The sequence below is a fragment of the Hemiscyllium ocellatum genome, chromosome 3 (genome assembly GCF_020745735.1).
Source record: "Hemiscyllium ocellatum isolate sHemOce1 chromosome 3, sHemOce1.pat.X.cur, whole genome shotgun sequence".
In the NCBI taxonomy this organism is placed as follows: domain Eukaryota; kingdom Metazoa; phylum Chordata; class Chondrichthyes; order Orectolobiformes; family Hemiscylliidae; genus Hemiscyllium; species Hemiscyllium ocellatum.
In genome coordinates this window covers 72459026-72477382 of record NC_083403.1, presented here as the reverse complement: position 1 = coordinate 72477382, position 18357 = coordinate 72459026, and the positions used below count along the sequence as shown (strand labels likewise).

General features: G+C 42.8%; 1 protein-coding gene across 3 annotated transcripts in view; it reads right to left on the bottom strand.

Moving 5' to 3' along the window:
* Positions 1-18357, bottom strand: part of smpdl3a (sphingomyelin phosphodiesterase acid like 3A) — a 49376-nt gene that overhangs the window by 12842 nt on the left and 18177 nt on the right. For all 3 annotated transcript variants that reach the window (XM_060851007.1, XM_060851014.1, XM_060851022.1), the window contains exons 2-5: positions 16072-16285; positions 12109-12253; positions 10168-10264; positions 5792-5970 (exon numbers count right to left, since the gene is read on the bottom strand). In XM_060851007.1, the coding sequence (XP_060706990.1) occupies positions 5792-5970; positions 10168-10264; positions 12109-12253; positions 16072-16285 (635 nt within the window). The remainder of the gene's footprint in view (positions 1-5791; positions 5971-10167; positions 10265-12108; positions 12254-16071; positions 16286-18357) is intronic.

Genomic DNA, 18357 nt, shown 5'->3' with positions numbered 1-18357 from the left:
CCTCGTGGGAGCACGAGGCAGCGCCGATACAGTCATCGATGTAGCGGAGGAAAAGGTGGGGGGTGGTGCCAGTGTAGTTGCGGAAGATGGACTGTTCCACATATCCTACGAAGAGGCAGGCATAGCTGGGGCCCATGCGGGTGCCCATGGCAACTCCTTTAGTTTGGAGGAAGTGGGAGGATTGAAAAGAGAAGTTATTCAGGGTGAGGACCAGTTCAGTCAGTCGAAGGAGGGTGTCAGTGGAAGGGTACTGGTTAGTGCGGCGGGAAAGGAAGAAGCGGAGGGCTTTGAGTCCTTCGTGATGGGGGATGGAGGTGTACAGGGACTGGATGTCCATAGTGAAAATAAGGCGTTGGGGACCGGGGAAGCGAAAATCCTGGAGGAGGTGGAGGGCGTGGGTGGTGTCCCGAACGTAGGTGGGGAGTTCTTGGCCTAAAGGGGACAGGACCGTGTCGAGGTATTGGGAGATGAGTTCGGTGGGGCAGGAGCAGGCTGAGACAATGGGTCGGCCGGGGCAGGCAGGTTTGTGGATTTTGGGCAGGAGGTAGAAACGGGCGGTGCGGGGTTGTGGGACTATGAGGTTGGAGGCGGTGGATGGGAGATCCCCTGAGGTGATGAGGTCCTGGATGGTCTGGGAGATGATGGTTTGGTGGTGGGAGGTGGGGTCGTGGTCAAGGGGGCGATAAGAGGAGGCGTCCGCGAGCTGGCGTTTGGCTTCAGCGGTGTACAGGTCAGTGCGCCAAACTACCACCGCGCCTCCCTTGTCTGCGGGTTTGATGGTGAGGTTGGGATTGGAGCGGAGGGAGTGGAGGGCTGCACGTTCTGAGGGTGAGAGGTTGGAGTGGGTGAGAGGGGTGGACAGGTTGACCACGACCCCACCTCCCACCACCAAACCATCATCTCCCAGACCATCCAGGACCTCATCACCTCAGGGGATCTCCCATCCACCGCCTCCAACCTCATAGTCCCACAACCCCGCACCGCCCGTTTCTACCTCCTGCCCAAAATCCACAAACCTGCCTGCCCCGGCCGACCCATTGTCTCAGCCTGCTCCTGCCCCACCGAACTCATCTCCCAATACCTCGACACGGTCCTGTCCCCTTTAGTCCAAGAACTCCCCACCTACGTTCGGGACACCACCCACGCCCTCCACCTCCTCCAGGATTTTCGCTTCCCCGGTCCCCAACGCCTTATTTTCACTATGGACATCCAGTCCCTGTACACCTCCATCCCCCATCACGAAGGACTCAAAGCCCTCCGCTTCTTCCTTTCCCGCCGCACTAACCAGTACCCTTCCACTGACACCCTCCTTCGACTGACTGAACTGGTCCTCACCCTGAATAACTTCTCTTTTCAATCCTCCCACTTCCTCCAAACTAAAGGAGTTGCCATGGGCACCCGCATGGGCCCCAGCTATGCCTGCCTCTTCGTAGGATATGTGGAACAGTCCATCTTCCGCAACTACACTGGCACCACCCCCCACCTTTTCCTCCGCTACATCGATGACTGTATCGGCGCTGCCTCGTGCTCCCACGAGGAGGTTGAACAGTTCATCAACTTTACTAACACCTTCCATCCCGACCTGAAATTCACCTGGACTGTCTCAGACTCCTCCCTCCCCTTCCTAGACCTTTCCATTTCTATCTCGGGCGACCGACTCAACACAGACATCTATTATAAACCGACTGACTCCCACAGCTACCTGGACTACACCTCCTCCCACCCTGCCCCCTGTAAAAACGCCATCCCATATTCCCAATTCCTTCGTCTCCGCCGCATCTGCTCCCAGGAGGACCAATTCCAACACCGCACAACCCAGATGGCCTCCTTCTTCAAGGACCGCAGATTCCCCCCAGACGTGATCGACGATGCCCTCCACCGCATCTCCTCCACTTCCCGCTCCTCCGCCCTTGAGCCCCGCTCCTCCAACCGCCACCAAGACAGAACCCCACTGGTTCTCACCTACCACCCCACCAACCTGCGCATACAACGTATTATCCGCCGCCATTTCCGCCACCTCCAAACGGACCCCACCACCAAGGATATATTTCCCTCCCCTCCCCTATCAGCGTTCCGCAAGGACCACTCCCTTCGTGACTCCCTTGTCAGATCCACACCCCCCACCAACCCAACCTCCACCCCCGGCACCTTCCCCTGCAACCGCAGGAAATGTAAAACTTGCGCCCACACCTCCACACTCACTTCCCTCCAAGGCCCCAAGGGATCCTTCCATATCCGCCACAAGTTCACCTGTACCTCCACACACATCATCTATTGCATCCGCTGCACCCGATGTGGCCTCCTCTATATTGGTGAGACAGGCCGCTTACTTGCGGAACGCTTCAGAGAACACCTCTGGGCCGCCCGAACCAACCAACCCAATCACCCCGTGGCTCAACACTTTAACTCCCCCTCCCACTCCACCGAGGACATGCAGGTCCTTGGACTCCTCCACCGGCAGAACACAACTACACGACGGCTGGAGGAGGAGCGCCTCATCTTCCGCCTGGGAACCCTCCAACCACAAGGTATGAATTCAGATTTCTCCAGCTTCCTCATTTCCCCTCCCCCCACCTTGTCTCAGTCGGTTCCCTCAACTCAGCACCGCCCTCCTAACCTGCAATCCTCTTCCTGACCTCTCCGCCCCCACCCCACTCCGGCCTATCACCCTCACCTTGACCTCCTTCCACCTATCCCACCTCCATCGCCCCTCCCCCTAGTCCCTCCTCCCTACCTTTTATCTTAGCCGGCTTGGCTCTCTCTCTCTTATTCCTGATGAAGGGCTTATGCTCGAAACGTCGAATTCTCTATTCCTGAGATGCTGCCTAACCTGCTGTGCTTTGACCAGCAACACATTTGCAGCTGTGATCTCCAGCATCTGCAGACCTCATTTTTTATCATTATTAATGTGCCAAGAAAGAAAATTGCAATGAGTCAAGTGAAAATTACCCGTCATTGAGCTGAACACTTATCTCAAGGTGAGTGTCGTTCAGCTTAATGGGTACAACGTTGGCATTATACTGTTAGAACTCTCTATTCACTTGGTCAATGAAACCACATTGCAACCAAAACAACAAGTTCTCACTAGAACCTATCAAAATGTAGGGTTGTACTTTTACACATAGTCAGTGGCAAACACCTCTGTCTCATCACTAATTGAAGATCAGGCTATATACATTGTTCCAATGTTCTGACTGAGCGAACAATGGTGACACAGTGATCATTTCACTAGGCCAGTAATCCAGAATGCCAGGTAAACGTTCTGATGAAATGGTTTCAAAACAGATAGCAAAATCTAAATTCAATAATAAAGTCTGGAATAAATAGTTGGCCTCACGGTGACTGTGTAACCACTGTCAATTGTCATAAAAAAGAATGAGGTTCACTAATGTTTTTAGGGAGGGAAAGCTGCCATCCTGAAAAGGTCTTGCCAATAGGTAACTTTAGAACAACAGCCAAGTAATTGACTTAGAGCAGTTAGAAATGGGTAGTAAGTGCTGGCTTAGCCACTGATACCCTCATCCCAAGGACAAATCCAAAAACACTTCATTGAAGTTAAGGCAGGCCATCAAAAATATTAGCAAGTTTTGAGAAGATCTGTACCTCAGGTTGAGGTTCTGGATGTAGGTTTGTTCGCTGAGCTTCCAGCTCAGCGAGCAAACCTACATCCGGGTCAAAAGTATCTTGCATAAATCCTCTCTAATGACCAATTTGTGCAAACCTCTGTCTTATCAGTAGTTACTTAGTGTTCTTACATGTTCTGTACAGTAAGAAAAGCATCTGCTATTATAATTGATGATGCATTAATGCCTAATTAGTTGTACTTTAAAAGTAACAAAGATGTGAATGAAGAATTCAATGGCAGTCAGCCCATGAGGTGGCAGAATTAGTTCATGTCACAGTAGTGAAAATAGAAAGTCTTAGTCTTGGCACAGACATGAGCTTAGTTGCTCAACTTGGGGTCTACATAACATAAAAGGTGCTAACATTCTCAAGTTAACTGAGTCAATATCTTTTGTAGAAGACATCAAATGGAATATAATAGCTCCAACAGCTCAATTCTTGTACAGTGCCAATGATCTCTGAGCTATCATTTTTCCGAATGATAAAAGATATATTTCTTGGAAACACTTATGCTGACCCGCTTTGTTATTGATTGCCTGCAGGCTTTAAGCAAAGTATCCATTTTCACCTGCGAGATGCTAGTGAATTACATACTCCACAAATTTTGTAAATTCCAACATTCTATGATTATTATTCAAAATAGGTCGTGGAAAAGTGGAATATTTTGAGACTTTTTTTTCAGGTTACGACTTTTCAGGGGCTGAAATTCATGCCACAGTCCAAAATACCATATCATTAGCAGAAGCCCAACTGATTGCTAAACAAATAAAGAAAAAAAAAGCACAATGAATTACGGTAATTACCGGATAAAAACCAATAGAAACGAAAATGAATTAGTTAGCTTTATACATACATACCAAAAATGAGGTATGAATATAATACATCTTTAAATTACAGTTGCCTGGTACATCTTAAATCAAACATGTCAAATACAAAAGTTCATTAAAATCCTGCAAAAGCACACTGTTCAACATCTTCAACACCAAATAAAGCTTCATAGTCATCAGGATGAATGATATCATCACATAGATCCTCTTCTTCATCTTCGCTGTCCATAGTTAGAGGTAGCACATCATCCGCTTCTTCTTCTTCATCTATGTCAAAGGGGCATTGTCACCTGACGCTGACTGGATGCGTCATTTGCGCCAAATTGGTGTGAATTGTACATCAAAACACATAATAGCATGAAAATAAAATGAACTTCCTCATCAAAACATTTATGTACAGGATACTACCTTGACTCTCAAATGTTGATCTGTTATCTGTGAAGAAATAGGATCAACTTTTACATGAAACGTATGGAAACTTGCAGATTTTTTGGCCATAAATAGTGGTTGACTTGTACATAAGATCGACTTTTACTCGTGGATATATGGTAATTTATCTGCTATAAAGGAAACACAATTTGAAAACAAAATCCCGCAAACTTAAAGACGTTGTAGAAATTACAAAACAAAAGAGGAATGTAATGTTTATGAAAAGTCTGTTTCTCCCATTATGTGGAATATGTTGTGTTGTGACTCATTCCTAATATAAAAGAAATGAATAGAAGTTTTCCCAGGAAGGCCATGTCTTACAGACACAATAGGGGAAAACATGTGGCCTCCCCAGCTGTAAAGATTCCATAGAAAAATGGAATACAAATTTTATTTTCCCATTGAACCAATGTTATAAAGATATATAACATGGTTAATAAAACAACTTGGAATTTACAATGTCTTCTTAGGATATCTCAAAGTACTACACAAATAATGATTTTTTAAAAAATGTTTGAATATAAAATCTGCTTCAGTTGGAGGCATAGTGGTGAGGTCTCTGGACTAGCAATCTACCACCGTAGGCCAATGTTCTGAAAGCATGCATTCAAATCTCACTGTGGCACATGATGAAATTTGAATTCGATAAACTCTGAAAGAGTAAATCTAATGGCAAACATGTAACCACTGTTGGTAATTATATAGATATATCCGGCTCAGTAAAGTCTTTAGGGAAGGACTTTATCTGGTTTGGCCTCCATGCGACACCAGACCCATAGCAATGTGATGGACTTTTAACCACCTTCCATGCAATTAGGGATGGACAATAAATGCTGACATAGCTAACAATGTCCACATTCCATGAATGAATAAAATAACTCTTTTATTGCAAGATTGTGAAATAGACTTACCTTCTCTTTGTTTTGTTGAGCTTTCTTCAGTGTATCTTCAAGCCACACAAACTGCCCAGCAGGGTCAGGAATTCCCTCAGTCTCTTTATTGGGGCTATAGTACAAGTTTGTGTTTAAGCTGATTATCCTGAGGGTCTGCTGGGTAACATTACAATTAAAGATCTGGGTGTAAAACCCACCTATAGGGGAAAAAAAACAGAAGGCAAATAAACTTAATCCCTTTGTGGCATTTGTGTAAGAGCCTCCAAAATATGTAATCAATTGATAAAGGGGACCATTGCTTGTAATTGAAAGAAACTGGAAATCCCACGATAACCCAACATTGAACATTAAAATGATAGAGTTGCTTAACATATTTGGATCTTGATTCATTAATAATTAAACATTTTAATGCACTAGGAAACAATCTGGTGAAATTTTGAGAAAGATCACACACAAATACAATTAATTTTGAACCTACATTTATTTATCCCTACATTTTTGAATTTTCTTTTTCGCTTGCATTGTACTGACACTCTACTGGCTCATTTTATATTAGTTTACAGTTATAATTATAGAATCTGTAACTCAGTAGATAGTATCAAGGGGAACTATATGGGATAAAGGAACAGTTACCAACCAACAGAAAATTTGGAGCAAACTTAAATAAAAATTATTTATTTTTAATTTGGTCTAGAATTATCATTTTTGATAAGGTCAATTCTGAACAATCACCTAAAATATTTGACTTAAAATCTGGCTAGAACAAGTACTTTAAGAAACAAAATTTTGTTTGACACGATTTGATAAATTGTGCTGATTCTGTTGTACTGAATGGAAATCAGTTGCTATATCATAATTAGTTTGGTTCTTAGTGATGACGAACGTGAGGGATTAGGAATGAGAGTGTGTAACTGAATTCAAAATGACTAGATTATAAATTGTAAGGGCCCACACTATGTTCTTTTACTTTTCTCGTTTTTATTTTGGTTTGAAACAATGATTTCAGACTAACTTTGAACAAAGATGTTTGTTGTAAAAGAGAACAAAGATGTTTGCTGTTGGGAATTGGCCTTAAAGATAATGCAACTTCATTACCATTCTAAGGAAACTGTAGATGAATTAGCCCTGAGCTGTTGCTATGCTCCGAGCTGTCAGCTGGTCGGATGTTGAATTGGTCAGTCAAAAGGAGAAAGTGAGGACTGCAGATGCAGGAGATCAGAGTTGAGTGTGTGGTGTTGGAAAAGCACAGCAGATCAAGCAGCACCTGAGGAGCAGAAGAATCAATGTTTTAGACAAAAGCCCTTCATCAGAAATGAGGCTTGTGGGCTGGGGGTGCTGAGAGATAAATGGGAGGGAGGTGGGGCTGGAGGGAAGATAGTTGGGAATGCAATAGGGAAATGAAGGTGGGGGAATAGGTGATAGGTTGGAAAGGTGGGTGGAGCAGATATATGGGAAAGACGATGGACAGGTCAAGAGGATGGTGCAGAATTGGAGGCTTGGGACTGGGATAATGTGGAGGGAGGGGAAATGAGGGAACTGCTGAAATCCACATTGATGCCGTATAGTTGCAGGGTCCTAAGGTGGAAGATGAGGTGTTCTTCCTCCAGGCATCAGGTGGTTAGGGTTTGGCAATGGAGGAGGCCCACGACCTGCATGTCCTTGGTGGAGTGGGAGGGGGAATTGAAGTGTTCAGCCACAGGGTGGTGGGATTGGTTGGTGCTGGTGTCCCAGAAATGTACTGTGAAATGATCCGCAAGTTGGCTTCCTGTCTCCTCGATGTAAAGGAGACCACATTGGGTGCAATAGCTACAGTAGGTAATATTTGTGGGGTTACAGATAACTTTCTGTCAAATGTGGAAGGATACTTTGGGGCATTGGACAGAGGTGAGGGGGGAGATGTGGGTGCAGGGTTTTGCACTTCCTGTGGTGGCAGGGGAAGGTGCTAGGTCTGGGGGAGTTGGGGGGAGGATATGGATCTAACAAGGGAGTCATGGAGGGAATGATCTCTCTGGAACGCTGATAGGGTGGAGGGGGAATTACATCTCTGGTGGTGGGGTCTGTTTGTAGGTGGTGGAAGTGAAGGTGGATGAGGCGATGTATATGGGGGTTGGTGGGGTGGAAGGTGAAGACTGGGGGGTGGGGGAGCGGGTTCTGCCCTTGTTGCATTGGGAGGGGTGACGTTCGAGGGTGAGGGTGTGGGAAGTGGAGGAGATGCACTGGACAGCATCGACCACATGGGAGGCAAAATTGCGGTCTTTGAACAAGGAGGCCACCTGGGATTTTCTATGGTAGGATTGGTCATCCTGGGAACAGATGCAGAGGACGTGGAAGAATTGGGAATAAGGGATGGCGTTTTTACAGAAGGCACGGTGAGAGGACATGTAGTCCAGGTAGCTATGGTAGACCATAGGTTTGTCATAGGTGTCAGTGGTTATTTGGTCACTGGAAATGGAGTGGAGGGCTACGTGTTGTGAAGACGGGAGGTTGGAGTGGGTGAGGGGTTGGACAGGTTGAGGGCCTGTCTACACCCCTCAAGGGAGGACTACTGCTATCCAGCCAACCACAGGAAATGTTAATTGGAAAGAAAATAAAATAATTCTGATTTGGTTTTGGCAAGACAGTGATTTTGGAAGTTCTAGAGACTGTTGCTATGTTCTTCTTCTCTCACTCTAATTTTCCATTGAGTTTTTAAATGTTCTGAGAAAGGAATCCCAGTCTATAGGAAATAAGTAAATGTTTCTGGAGATCTGCATTGACTGGTGACTTCAGAATTCAGGCCAGATATATAGTTTGATATGCCTGTGAACAAACCTTTTGCCAAGAATTTTATGAAGGCCAAGTATCCATCATTTCAAACAGCTTATTGAACTAAGAAATTGCAATTCCTTTTTTCTCCCAATTTACCCCTAAAATGTGTCAGCTTATCAGAGTGCAAGTTATGATCAAAAAGACTGGACTTTAGATCATAGATATTAATTAGATTATCTTGTTGCTTCTGTGTTCTGAAGTTACATTATTAATGATAAATTGTAAGTTTAAGTTGTAAACTTGGCACCCAAGATCTGTTATCTGTTTCTGGTTAGAAACAATTAGGCAAATAAGAGTCATTGAGCATTTTAATTTCAAAGTGTTGCAAACTCAGTGATAGAAAGGCTGATTTTGCTTGGCTTGCTATCCCGGTGTCATATTAATATTCAAATTTGTTCACAGAGACTTGTCACAGCATATCCTTAATCTGCATTCACACATTCTACACTATTTTTGGACAAAACGCAAACAGTTGTAATGAAGCACTAATGTGACAGACCTGTCCACCGTGCCATCTCGGAGTAGGGAAACTCTAAAGTTCAATCTTACATATATAAATGGAATAAATAATTGTACATGCAGGTGAAAATCGTTATCCTATAAATTCAACTTCTTGCTACTAACAGCTTATATTTTAGTTTACTACCATTAAGATAAAATCCATTGAACCAAGGCCTACTGTATATTCTGAAATGGTACAGCCAAATATTAACTCCATAAGGCATGTACAACATTGGGACAAATAATATGACTTGAACTTGTGCTGTAAAATTTTAAATGTTAACTAGAATTTATTTTCATAGGCAATGAATAGGAGATTTTGGGCTTCATAGATATAGAGTATTGAGTATAAAAGCACGGAAGTAATACAGAATATTTTTGTAAAGCTCTGATTAAGTCATGATGAGTACATTGCTTCCAGTTCTGGTCACCACACTTTACAAAAGAATATAAACATACTTGAAAGGCGGAAAAGATTTATCAGAATGAGCCCAGGGTTGAAGGTTTTTAGCTACAAGATTAGTTTAGAGATGCTGTTGTTGGATTCCTGAAGAAAAGGTAATTGAGGTAATTTGATAGCAGTGTACAAGATTATGATAGATTGAGATATAGCAGAGAAAGAAAAGTGTGTTTCTATTTGCTGATGTTTAAGGACTAGAGAACTCAGGGTTTTGAGTAAGTGATTCAAAGGCTGGGTGGAGCAGGGGATGGGGAAGAGAGACAGACAGAGAGGGACAGTTTGTGAAGAGTTATTTTACACAGTAAGTGGTAATGATCTGGAACTGGCTGCCTACAAAGATAGTGGAAGCAGTGACAATCATTAATTTGAAAAAGAAATTAAATAAGTGTTTAAGAATATTAAACTTTCAAAGCTACAGAGATAGACCAATCTAATAATATGAGGAGTTGCAGAAAATGAATGGGCTGAGTGCTCCCCTTTCGTGTTGCCATGACTATGACACCTTATTTGGATTATATTTCAAGTGACTTGGAAAAGCAACAAATGTGATTTTTTTTTTACAGTTGAATCAAATTTCCCATTTCAATTAAAATCAAAATCCAAGCATGAATGGTCAAACGTTAACCTTTTCGCAAGGTCCAACGTGCATCTTGTGTCAACCATTGTTTCCACATATCAGCCGCTGCATTGTAAACATCACTTCTGTTAACAGGAAGTTGGTCCTGACCAAATAAGAACAGAATGTTATCATTTTCTTTCTTTAAAACTACTAGTAATTTCAAGAAGTATTATAATGTAAATTATAATTATGGTTTGCACGGTGGCTCAGTGGTTAGCACTGCTGCCTCACAGTGCCAGGGTCCTAGGTTCAATTCCATCCTCAGGCGACTGTCTGTATGGAGTTTGCACATTCTCCCTGTGTCTGCGTGGGTTTCCTCCAGGTGCTCTGGTTTCCTCCCACAGTCCAAAGATGTGCAGGTCAGGTGAATTGGCCATGTTAAATTGCCCATAGTGTTAGGTGCATTAGTCAGAGAGGGTTGGGTTGCTTTTCGGAGGGTCGGTGTGGACTTGTTGAGCTGAAGGGCTTGTTTCCACACTGTAGGGAATCTAATCTAAAAAATTCCTGACCACTTCTATTATGTTTTGCTGGAATATCCTTCATGGAAGCAGACATAGGTCTGAATTTGTTTTCCTGGCTGGAGGGGTAGGGGCCCTGGGTTATACAAGGTGTGCTGGAAAGCCAATTCCACACATCCTGCCCTGAAACTGGCACCAAACATTTTCAACAGTGGGGGGATCCCAGAGATGGGTATTATGTCATGCATCTGTTTACAGAGATAATTGGCTTTGAACAGATCCAATTTTTGTTAGTGGGATTATCAAAATACAATTCTTGGTTTCGCACTTTTCATGAGAAGATCTAAAGTTTATAGAGTTCTTTGAATAGTTGGAGTGGTGTTTTGGAGAAGCAAGGTGCCCTGTTAAAAAGATCCAGGGAAATCTTTGAAAGAAGTGTTCTTTGGCCATGTTAGAAATAGAGACCAATGTTTACACGAGCTGAATAAACACATTGGAACAGTCAAAGCTGTCAAACCATTAAAATTCCATTGGAATTGCCAAGTTGTCAAGGCATTTAAATCTGCTACCCTTTAAACTTAAAAATAAAAAATATATAGTTAAACAAGAAAAAAATAAGCCCTTCGTAATTCACTTTGTCAACACAAAACTGAAAGCGGTCATTATAGGATTTGTGCTGCATGACTATTTCATAACTAACCATTATTATGCCGGATTGTCCGTCCCCTCACAGTTAAGTTTTTGATGTGGGGCTATAAATTCAAATTAACTTTGTCGTCATAAAACTGAAAACGATCATGATATGTTATGAAATAGTCATGCAGCATAAATCTGATCATTATCACTCTGGATTGTCTGTCCCCTCACAGTAAGTTTTTTCATGTGGGGCTATAAATTCAAATTCTTTTTTAAAATAAGGGATTAAGTAGATTAAATAATTTAAGTGCAATGCACAACTTTTTACCAACGAAAGTGTTTATTTGTAAAAAACATTAATTGACACTCGACCGTTCTTTTATTTAATCTAAGCATGGGCTGAGAGGTCATCCCATGGTGGATGAATGGGTTGAATTGGAGGGCTATAAGAATAAACTATGGTGGATGGGCGGATGTGTCAGCACTAAGTTGGCAGAGAGGGCCACAGAGATGGAGGATTCTGCCTAAAGAGAGCAGGTAAATTTGAGCATGTGTTAAACATACCTGCAAATGTGTTGCTGGTCAAAGCACAGCAGGTTAGGCAGCATCTCAGGAATAGAGAATTCGACGTTTCGAGCATAAGCCCTTCATCAGGAATGTGTTTTTTACATGTGTTAAACATAGCCTGGATTATAAATTTACTTCAAGGCAAGCTAGCTGTTAGGGCTTGTGGAACATCCCTCATGTATATAAGTAAGAATACACAACACTCAGATAGTAGGTATTAGAATTATATGGTGCCTTGTATAAAAATCTATGTTCATTGCATTACCAAGGTGAACTAATCTACTACCTGTGGCCAGTAGTCATGATTTCCCAATGCAGGGAAAACCTGTAGATCTTTGAAATATTCCTGGATCGTCTGCGTCATATTACGGAGAATGCCAATCACAATCTTTGTTGAAAGCTCTGCAACTGGTACATGGGGAGGGCTATCTCTACAATAACAAAAGAAAACCAAAAGCAATAATGATGGTAACTGGTCACAGGACACACATGGGGCTGATAATAAAACTGTAACAAAATATTCTACCTTTTTGCTTAGCCATTTACTGGACCAAATTAAAACATTGAAAATGCTGAGTGGGTCACAATATCCTATTTCAAATGCCTTAAACATTCAGACTCTAGAAAACTGTAAATGGTTACGTTTATATTCCAAAGTAATTCAGTGCTTCTACTATAAAATGAAGACAGTCTCGACTCAGTGGTATCACTTCCGCCTCTGAATCAGAAGGTTGTGGGTTTCAGTATAATAGAAAGCAATCTTAGCTGACAATTCAAAGAAGCAGTAAGCAAGCCTGCACTGCAGAGATGTCATCTTTCAGATGAGATGTAAAATCGAGGCTGGTCTTCCCTCAAGTGAGTATTAGTCAAACGAAAGGAGAATTGCCCTTGGTAACCTGGAAAATCTTTATCACAGAACAGATATCAATGAAAATAGAGTACATGGTCATGATGTCTCAGGGTTTAGCAAACTGGCTATCACATTTCCTTCATTGCAATAATTATATTTTTTAAAAAATGGAGGTCTCCTGAATTGTAAGGTGTTCTATAAATACAAGAACTTTACTTTTCATAGAATCCTGAGAGTGTTGAAACAGGTCATTTGGCTCAACAGGTCCACACCGACCCTCTGAAGGGTAATCCACACAAACCCATTCCCCTACTACTCTACATTTACCCCTAACTAACGCACCTAGCCTACACCTCCCTAAACACTGTGGACAATTTAGCATGGCCAACTCAACTAACCTGCACATCTTTGGACTGTGGGAGGAAACTGGAGCACCCGGAAGAAACCCACACAGACATGGAGAATGTACAAACCCCACACCTATAGTCACCCGAAGCTGGAATCGAACCTGGGACCCTGGCACTATGAAGCAGCAGTGCTAATCACTGAGCCACCATGCCACCCTTTAAGCAAAACTTTTGCTGAACATCATTTGAAAAGCTAACTTTCCTTATTGATTGAGATATAGAATCACTACAGTGTGGAAACAGGCCAATAGCCCATCGAGTCCACATTGAACCACCAAAGAGCATTGCATGCAGATCCCTCCCATCCCTGTAATTCCCCATGACTAATCCACAGAACCCGCACATCCCTTGACACTACAGGCAATTTAGCATGACCAATCCACCTAACCTGCACATCTTTGGAATGTAGGAAGAAATCAGATCATGTGGAAGAAACCCATGCAGACACAGGAAGAATGTGCAAACTCCACACAGACTGTCGCTGAAATTGAAACCAAATACCTGGCACTGTGAGGCAGCAGTACGAACCACTGAGCCACCATGCCAGCCCAGTGATTTACACAGAATACGTGACAATTTTTAAATCAAATGTTTTTAACAAACCTGCAGTTGCTGAGTCCACCCAGCAGGTTGTGGTACAGTCTGTTAGGAAGGGTTACCATATTGTTGTGTCACTGGTCAGCGAAATGCAAATCACTCTTCAACTTGTTGTTAAAGGATACATGCTTTTCTATCATCATTGTCTGCATGGTTTATTGATTAACAAGCCCTAAGATAAATTTGTTGGCTGCTCATTCCCTTCATCTATCTTTCAACATGTGGCACAAGACTCCACTTTTGACATGGCCTAGTCTACCTCTTGAATAAGTTGGCTTTATTGTATATTGTATCATCTTGGCTTTGTTGTACCCTAATGCTTAAGTAGCCAGCTCTCCATCTCACAAATGAATCTGTGTTCAAGCAGAACACAATTGGAACTCCCACGGGACTGAAGCTGAGAGATATGACTTCATCCAACCCCTGTGGGAACCCATTTCATCAAAGCAGCAACATAACTAACAAAATCCAATGTTCTTCCCCCCTGGCAGCAATGTCCAACTCTATGGTAACTAAATCTGGCTCAATATTTCTCCCTCACCTGTGATCCACACCATGTTAAAGAGTAATGATCAGTCAAGAAAAGTCTGGTACTATGGTAGGAAAAGCCATTTCAGCAAAACTTTCCTCCCACCTGACTAAGAGGAAATTATGATGACCCATTCACCACATTTCATCTAATCATGTCAGTCAAAAAATATCTACATTATATTCAGCCTTTCTTCTAGGTTCAATTACCCACCCGGAAGTCTTACGCTATTTGAGCAAGAATGCACTTGTATTTAGTTTCTCATCAACAGCACTATGAGTAATTCACTAATGAACTATAAAAATGCAAGTTCATCAATTTAAACCAGGCCATTCAGCATAACTGGCAGATGTTGGTTTTGCTCTGCAGGAGTAGCCAAAAACACCCAATCATTTTGTTCTTTTCGTTCAACTACAGATCTACCTTAGTGTCTGCTTCAACCACCAAGCCCAGTTATCCACTTTACTGCATTCAAAAAAGAATTTCACATGCATTCTGTCTTACTTCAATAATAATCATAATGCCTGTGCTATATAACTTCAATTACTTAAACTTTTTCCTTGTCCCAAACAGAATGCAATAAAAAATCACCAGTCTCCTTTGACCGAACAAAAAAAAGTCAGAATCACATTTGTGTCTCCTCAATATATATTTATTTTGGATCCTTCCTATCGTCAATGCCAAAATCCTGTACACAACTTGAGTAGTTGACTTACTATGCTTTACAAAAGGACTTTACAATCATATGTCAACTTTTGTGTTCCAGTCCTAGGACATAACCATGCAGTACGACCCCTTAACCCATTTCAGCTATTCTTGAGAAATTGCCTTGTTGTTTCTCCTGACTTTCTTTGTACAATTTTCTACCTTCCCCCACATTCCATACCATTTGATCTTCCTGATAGTCGTTTATGTGGTATCTTATCAAAAGCTATCAGGAAGATCAAATGCACAATGCCCATGTTGGTCCTTTCTGAAAATCATGCTGGCTGTTTCTTATTTTCTATACATTTTAGGAATTTTATCTTTAATTTCCAAATTCAAAATTCACCCTACCATAGATACAAATCTGCAAAACACTAGATTAAGATAAATTTCCTTACATTGAATATGTGCTGGAGAGTAGTCAATGTCAGCAGAACCTTGCAACATAATTGCTAAAACCTCCGGTACTCTTTTTCCCATTTTTCTCAGGATAATTTTTTTGTGACCTCATTGCATTTCAAAGCATTTCACACCAATTGAGTTTTTTTATAGTGTCATCATTGTTATCTCATACAGAAATTAGAGCACAGAAAGATTCTATAAGTTGCAAAGATAAGATAAACAATCAACTAAGCTGTTTTGGTAGCATGGGCTAAGAGACAAGATGTTGTTTCAAATAGTTCCAAGAGATATTTTATGTCCATTTGGGAATACGTGCAAGGCTTCAGTTTAACATCTCAGCCAAAAGATGGCATTTCTGATTGCACAGCATTCCCTCAGTACCAAAACAGATATCATTTTTAAAATACCCAGTCATAGAAATAGCTGGAGAAACTCAGCGGGTCTGACAGCGTCTATGGAAAAAAAACAGAATTAATGTTTCAAGTTCAGAGACCCTTCTTCCGAGCAGTGTTCTGAAGAACAGTCACTGGATGTAAAACATTAACTCTGTTTCTCTTGCCACAGATGCTACTAAACATGCCGAGTTTCTCCAGCTATTTCTGTTGTGTATGTGTCAGATCTCTAGCATCTGCCATCCTTTGTTTTATTATTAATTATTATTTGTTTTATTATTATATTTATAAATTATAATTGATAGACATCCACGAGCGTTTGGCATTAAAACACATCTAAATCAGCTTGATTTTATGTCATATTTACCCAGTCCATATCACAAAAGAAGGTTGAAGTTTAGCATCTTTCATAAGCTGAAAAGCAGACTGGATAAGTTTATACGGTGAATCACACAAATAGTCGCCATAAGGTCCTGCATGCTTTGCTGGACGCCCCATTGATGAAAAGCAAACTTTGGTAGGATCGTCAGTCAAGTGATAGGTTGGATCCAAATGCAAGTCAGTTATGTGCCAGAATTGTCCTAACAGAAAATAAAATGCAACTGTTACCAGCTTGTCACACAATGCCCTTCCACATAAGTTTCACATTACAATATAACTTCAAACAGTGACGCAAATTGAACTGCTTGTGTATATTTACCCACAGTTGTTCAATGCACTTTAGGTTATTGGTTACTTTGACATGTTATCGCCCATGTATTGGCGCACAGTTTGTGACCCACTATATATGTATTTTTATTAATATTCTACTGGTGCTGCAGCCTGTTTCAGTTTTTCATACCTGGACTTCTAAAATGATATTCTGGATTAGTGGTGCCGGAAGAGCACAGCAGTTCAGGCAGATCCAAAGTGCAGCGAAATCAACGTTTCAGGCAAAAGCCCTTCATCAGGAATAAAGGCAGTGAGCCTAAAGCATGGAGAGATAAGCTAGAGGAGGGTGGGGGTGGGGAGAAAGTAGCATAAAGTACAATGGTGAGTGGGGGAGGGGATGAAGGTGATAGGTCAGGGAGGAGAGGGTGGAGTGGATAGGTGGAAAAGGAGCTAGGCAGGTCGGACAAGTCCGGACAAGTCATGGGGACAGTGCTGAGCTGGAAGTTTGGAACTAGGGTGAGGTGGGGGAAGGGGAAATGAGGAAACTGTTGAAGTCCACATTGATAACCTGGGGTTGAAGTGTTCCGAGGCGGTAGATGAGGCATTCTTCCTCCAGGTGTCTGGTGGTGAGAGAACGACGGTGAAGGAGGCCCAGGACCTGCATGTTCTCGGCAGATTGGGAGGGGGAGTTGAAATGTTGGGCCACGGGGCGGTGTGGTTGATTGGTGTGGGTGTCCCGGAGATGTTCCCTAAAGCGCTCTGCTAGGAGGCGTCCAGTCTCCCCAATGTAGAGGAGACCGCATCGGGAGCAACGGATACAATAAATGATATTAGTGAATGTGCAGGTAAAACTTTGATAGGTGTGGAAGGCTCCTTTAGGGCCTTGGATAGAGGTGAGGGAGGAGGTGTGGGCACAGGTTTTACAGTTCCTGCGGTGGAAGGGGAAAGTGCCAGGATGGGAGGGTGAGTTTTATGGGGGCGAGGACATGACCAGGTAGTCATGGAGGGACTTTGTGGTAGGTGAAAAGGGGTGGGGAGGGAAATATATCCCTGGTGGTGGGGTCTTTTTAGAGGTGGTGCAAATATCGGCGGATGATTTGGTTTATGAATTGTAGGGTGGAAGGTGAGCACCAGGGGCGTTCTGTCCTTGTTACGGTTGGAGGGGTGGGGTCTGAGGGCGGAGGTGCGGGATGTGGACGAGATGCGTTGGAGGGCATCTTTAACCACGTAGGAAGGGAAATTGCGGTCTCTAAAGAAGGAGGCCATCTGGTGTGTTCTATGGTGGAACTGGTCCTCCTGGGAGCAGATACGGCGGAGGCGGAGGAATTGGAAATATGGGATGGCAAAGAACGCCTCATCTTCCGCCTCAGAACACTTCAGCCCCAGGGCACCAATGTGGACTTCAACAGTTTCCTCATTTCCCCTTCCCCCACCTCACCCAAGTTCCAAACTTCCAGCTCAGCAATGTCCCCATGACTTGTCCAGACTTGTCCTACCTGCCTATCTCCTTTTCCACCTATCCACTCCACCCTCTCCTCCCTGACATATCGCCTTCATCCCCTCTGCCACTCACCTATTGTATTCTATGCTACTTTCTCTCCACCCACACCCTCCTCTAGCTTATCTCTCCATGCTTCAGGCTCTCTGCCTTTATTCCTGATGAAGGGTTTTTGCCCGAAACGTCGATTTCGCTGCACTTTGGATGCTGCCTGAACTGCTGTGCTCTTCCAGCACCACTAATCCAGAATCTGGTTTCCAGCATCTGCAGTCATTGTTTTTAACTTTCTAAAATGATATGCTGTAACATTTTTATCCTCCTTACAGATCTCATTTGGCTTTTTCCATTCAGGAGATCCTGAGCAAGTTTAATGGTACTTCCACTTTTAAAAAAAGGTTTTAACGTCACTGATCATAGAAATCACATTTTGTGTCTAGAGTCACAAGGTTATTAATGCTATACTTAGGTGTTTTCATCTGCAGAATTGTATTTGGCTGTTGATGG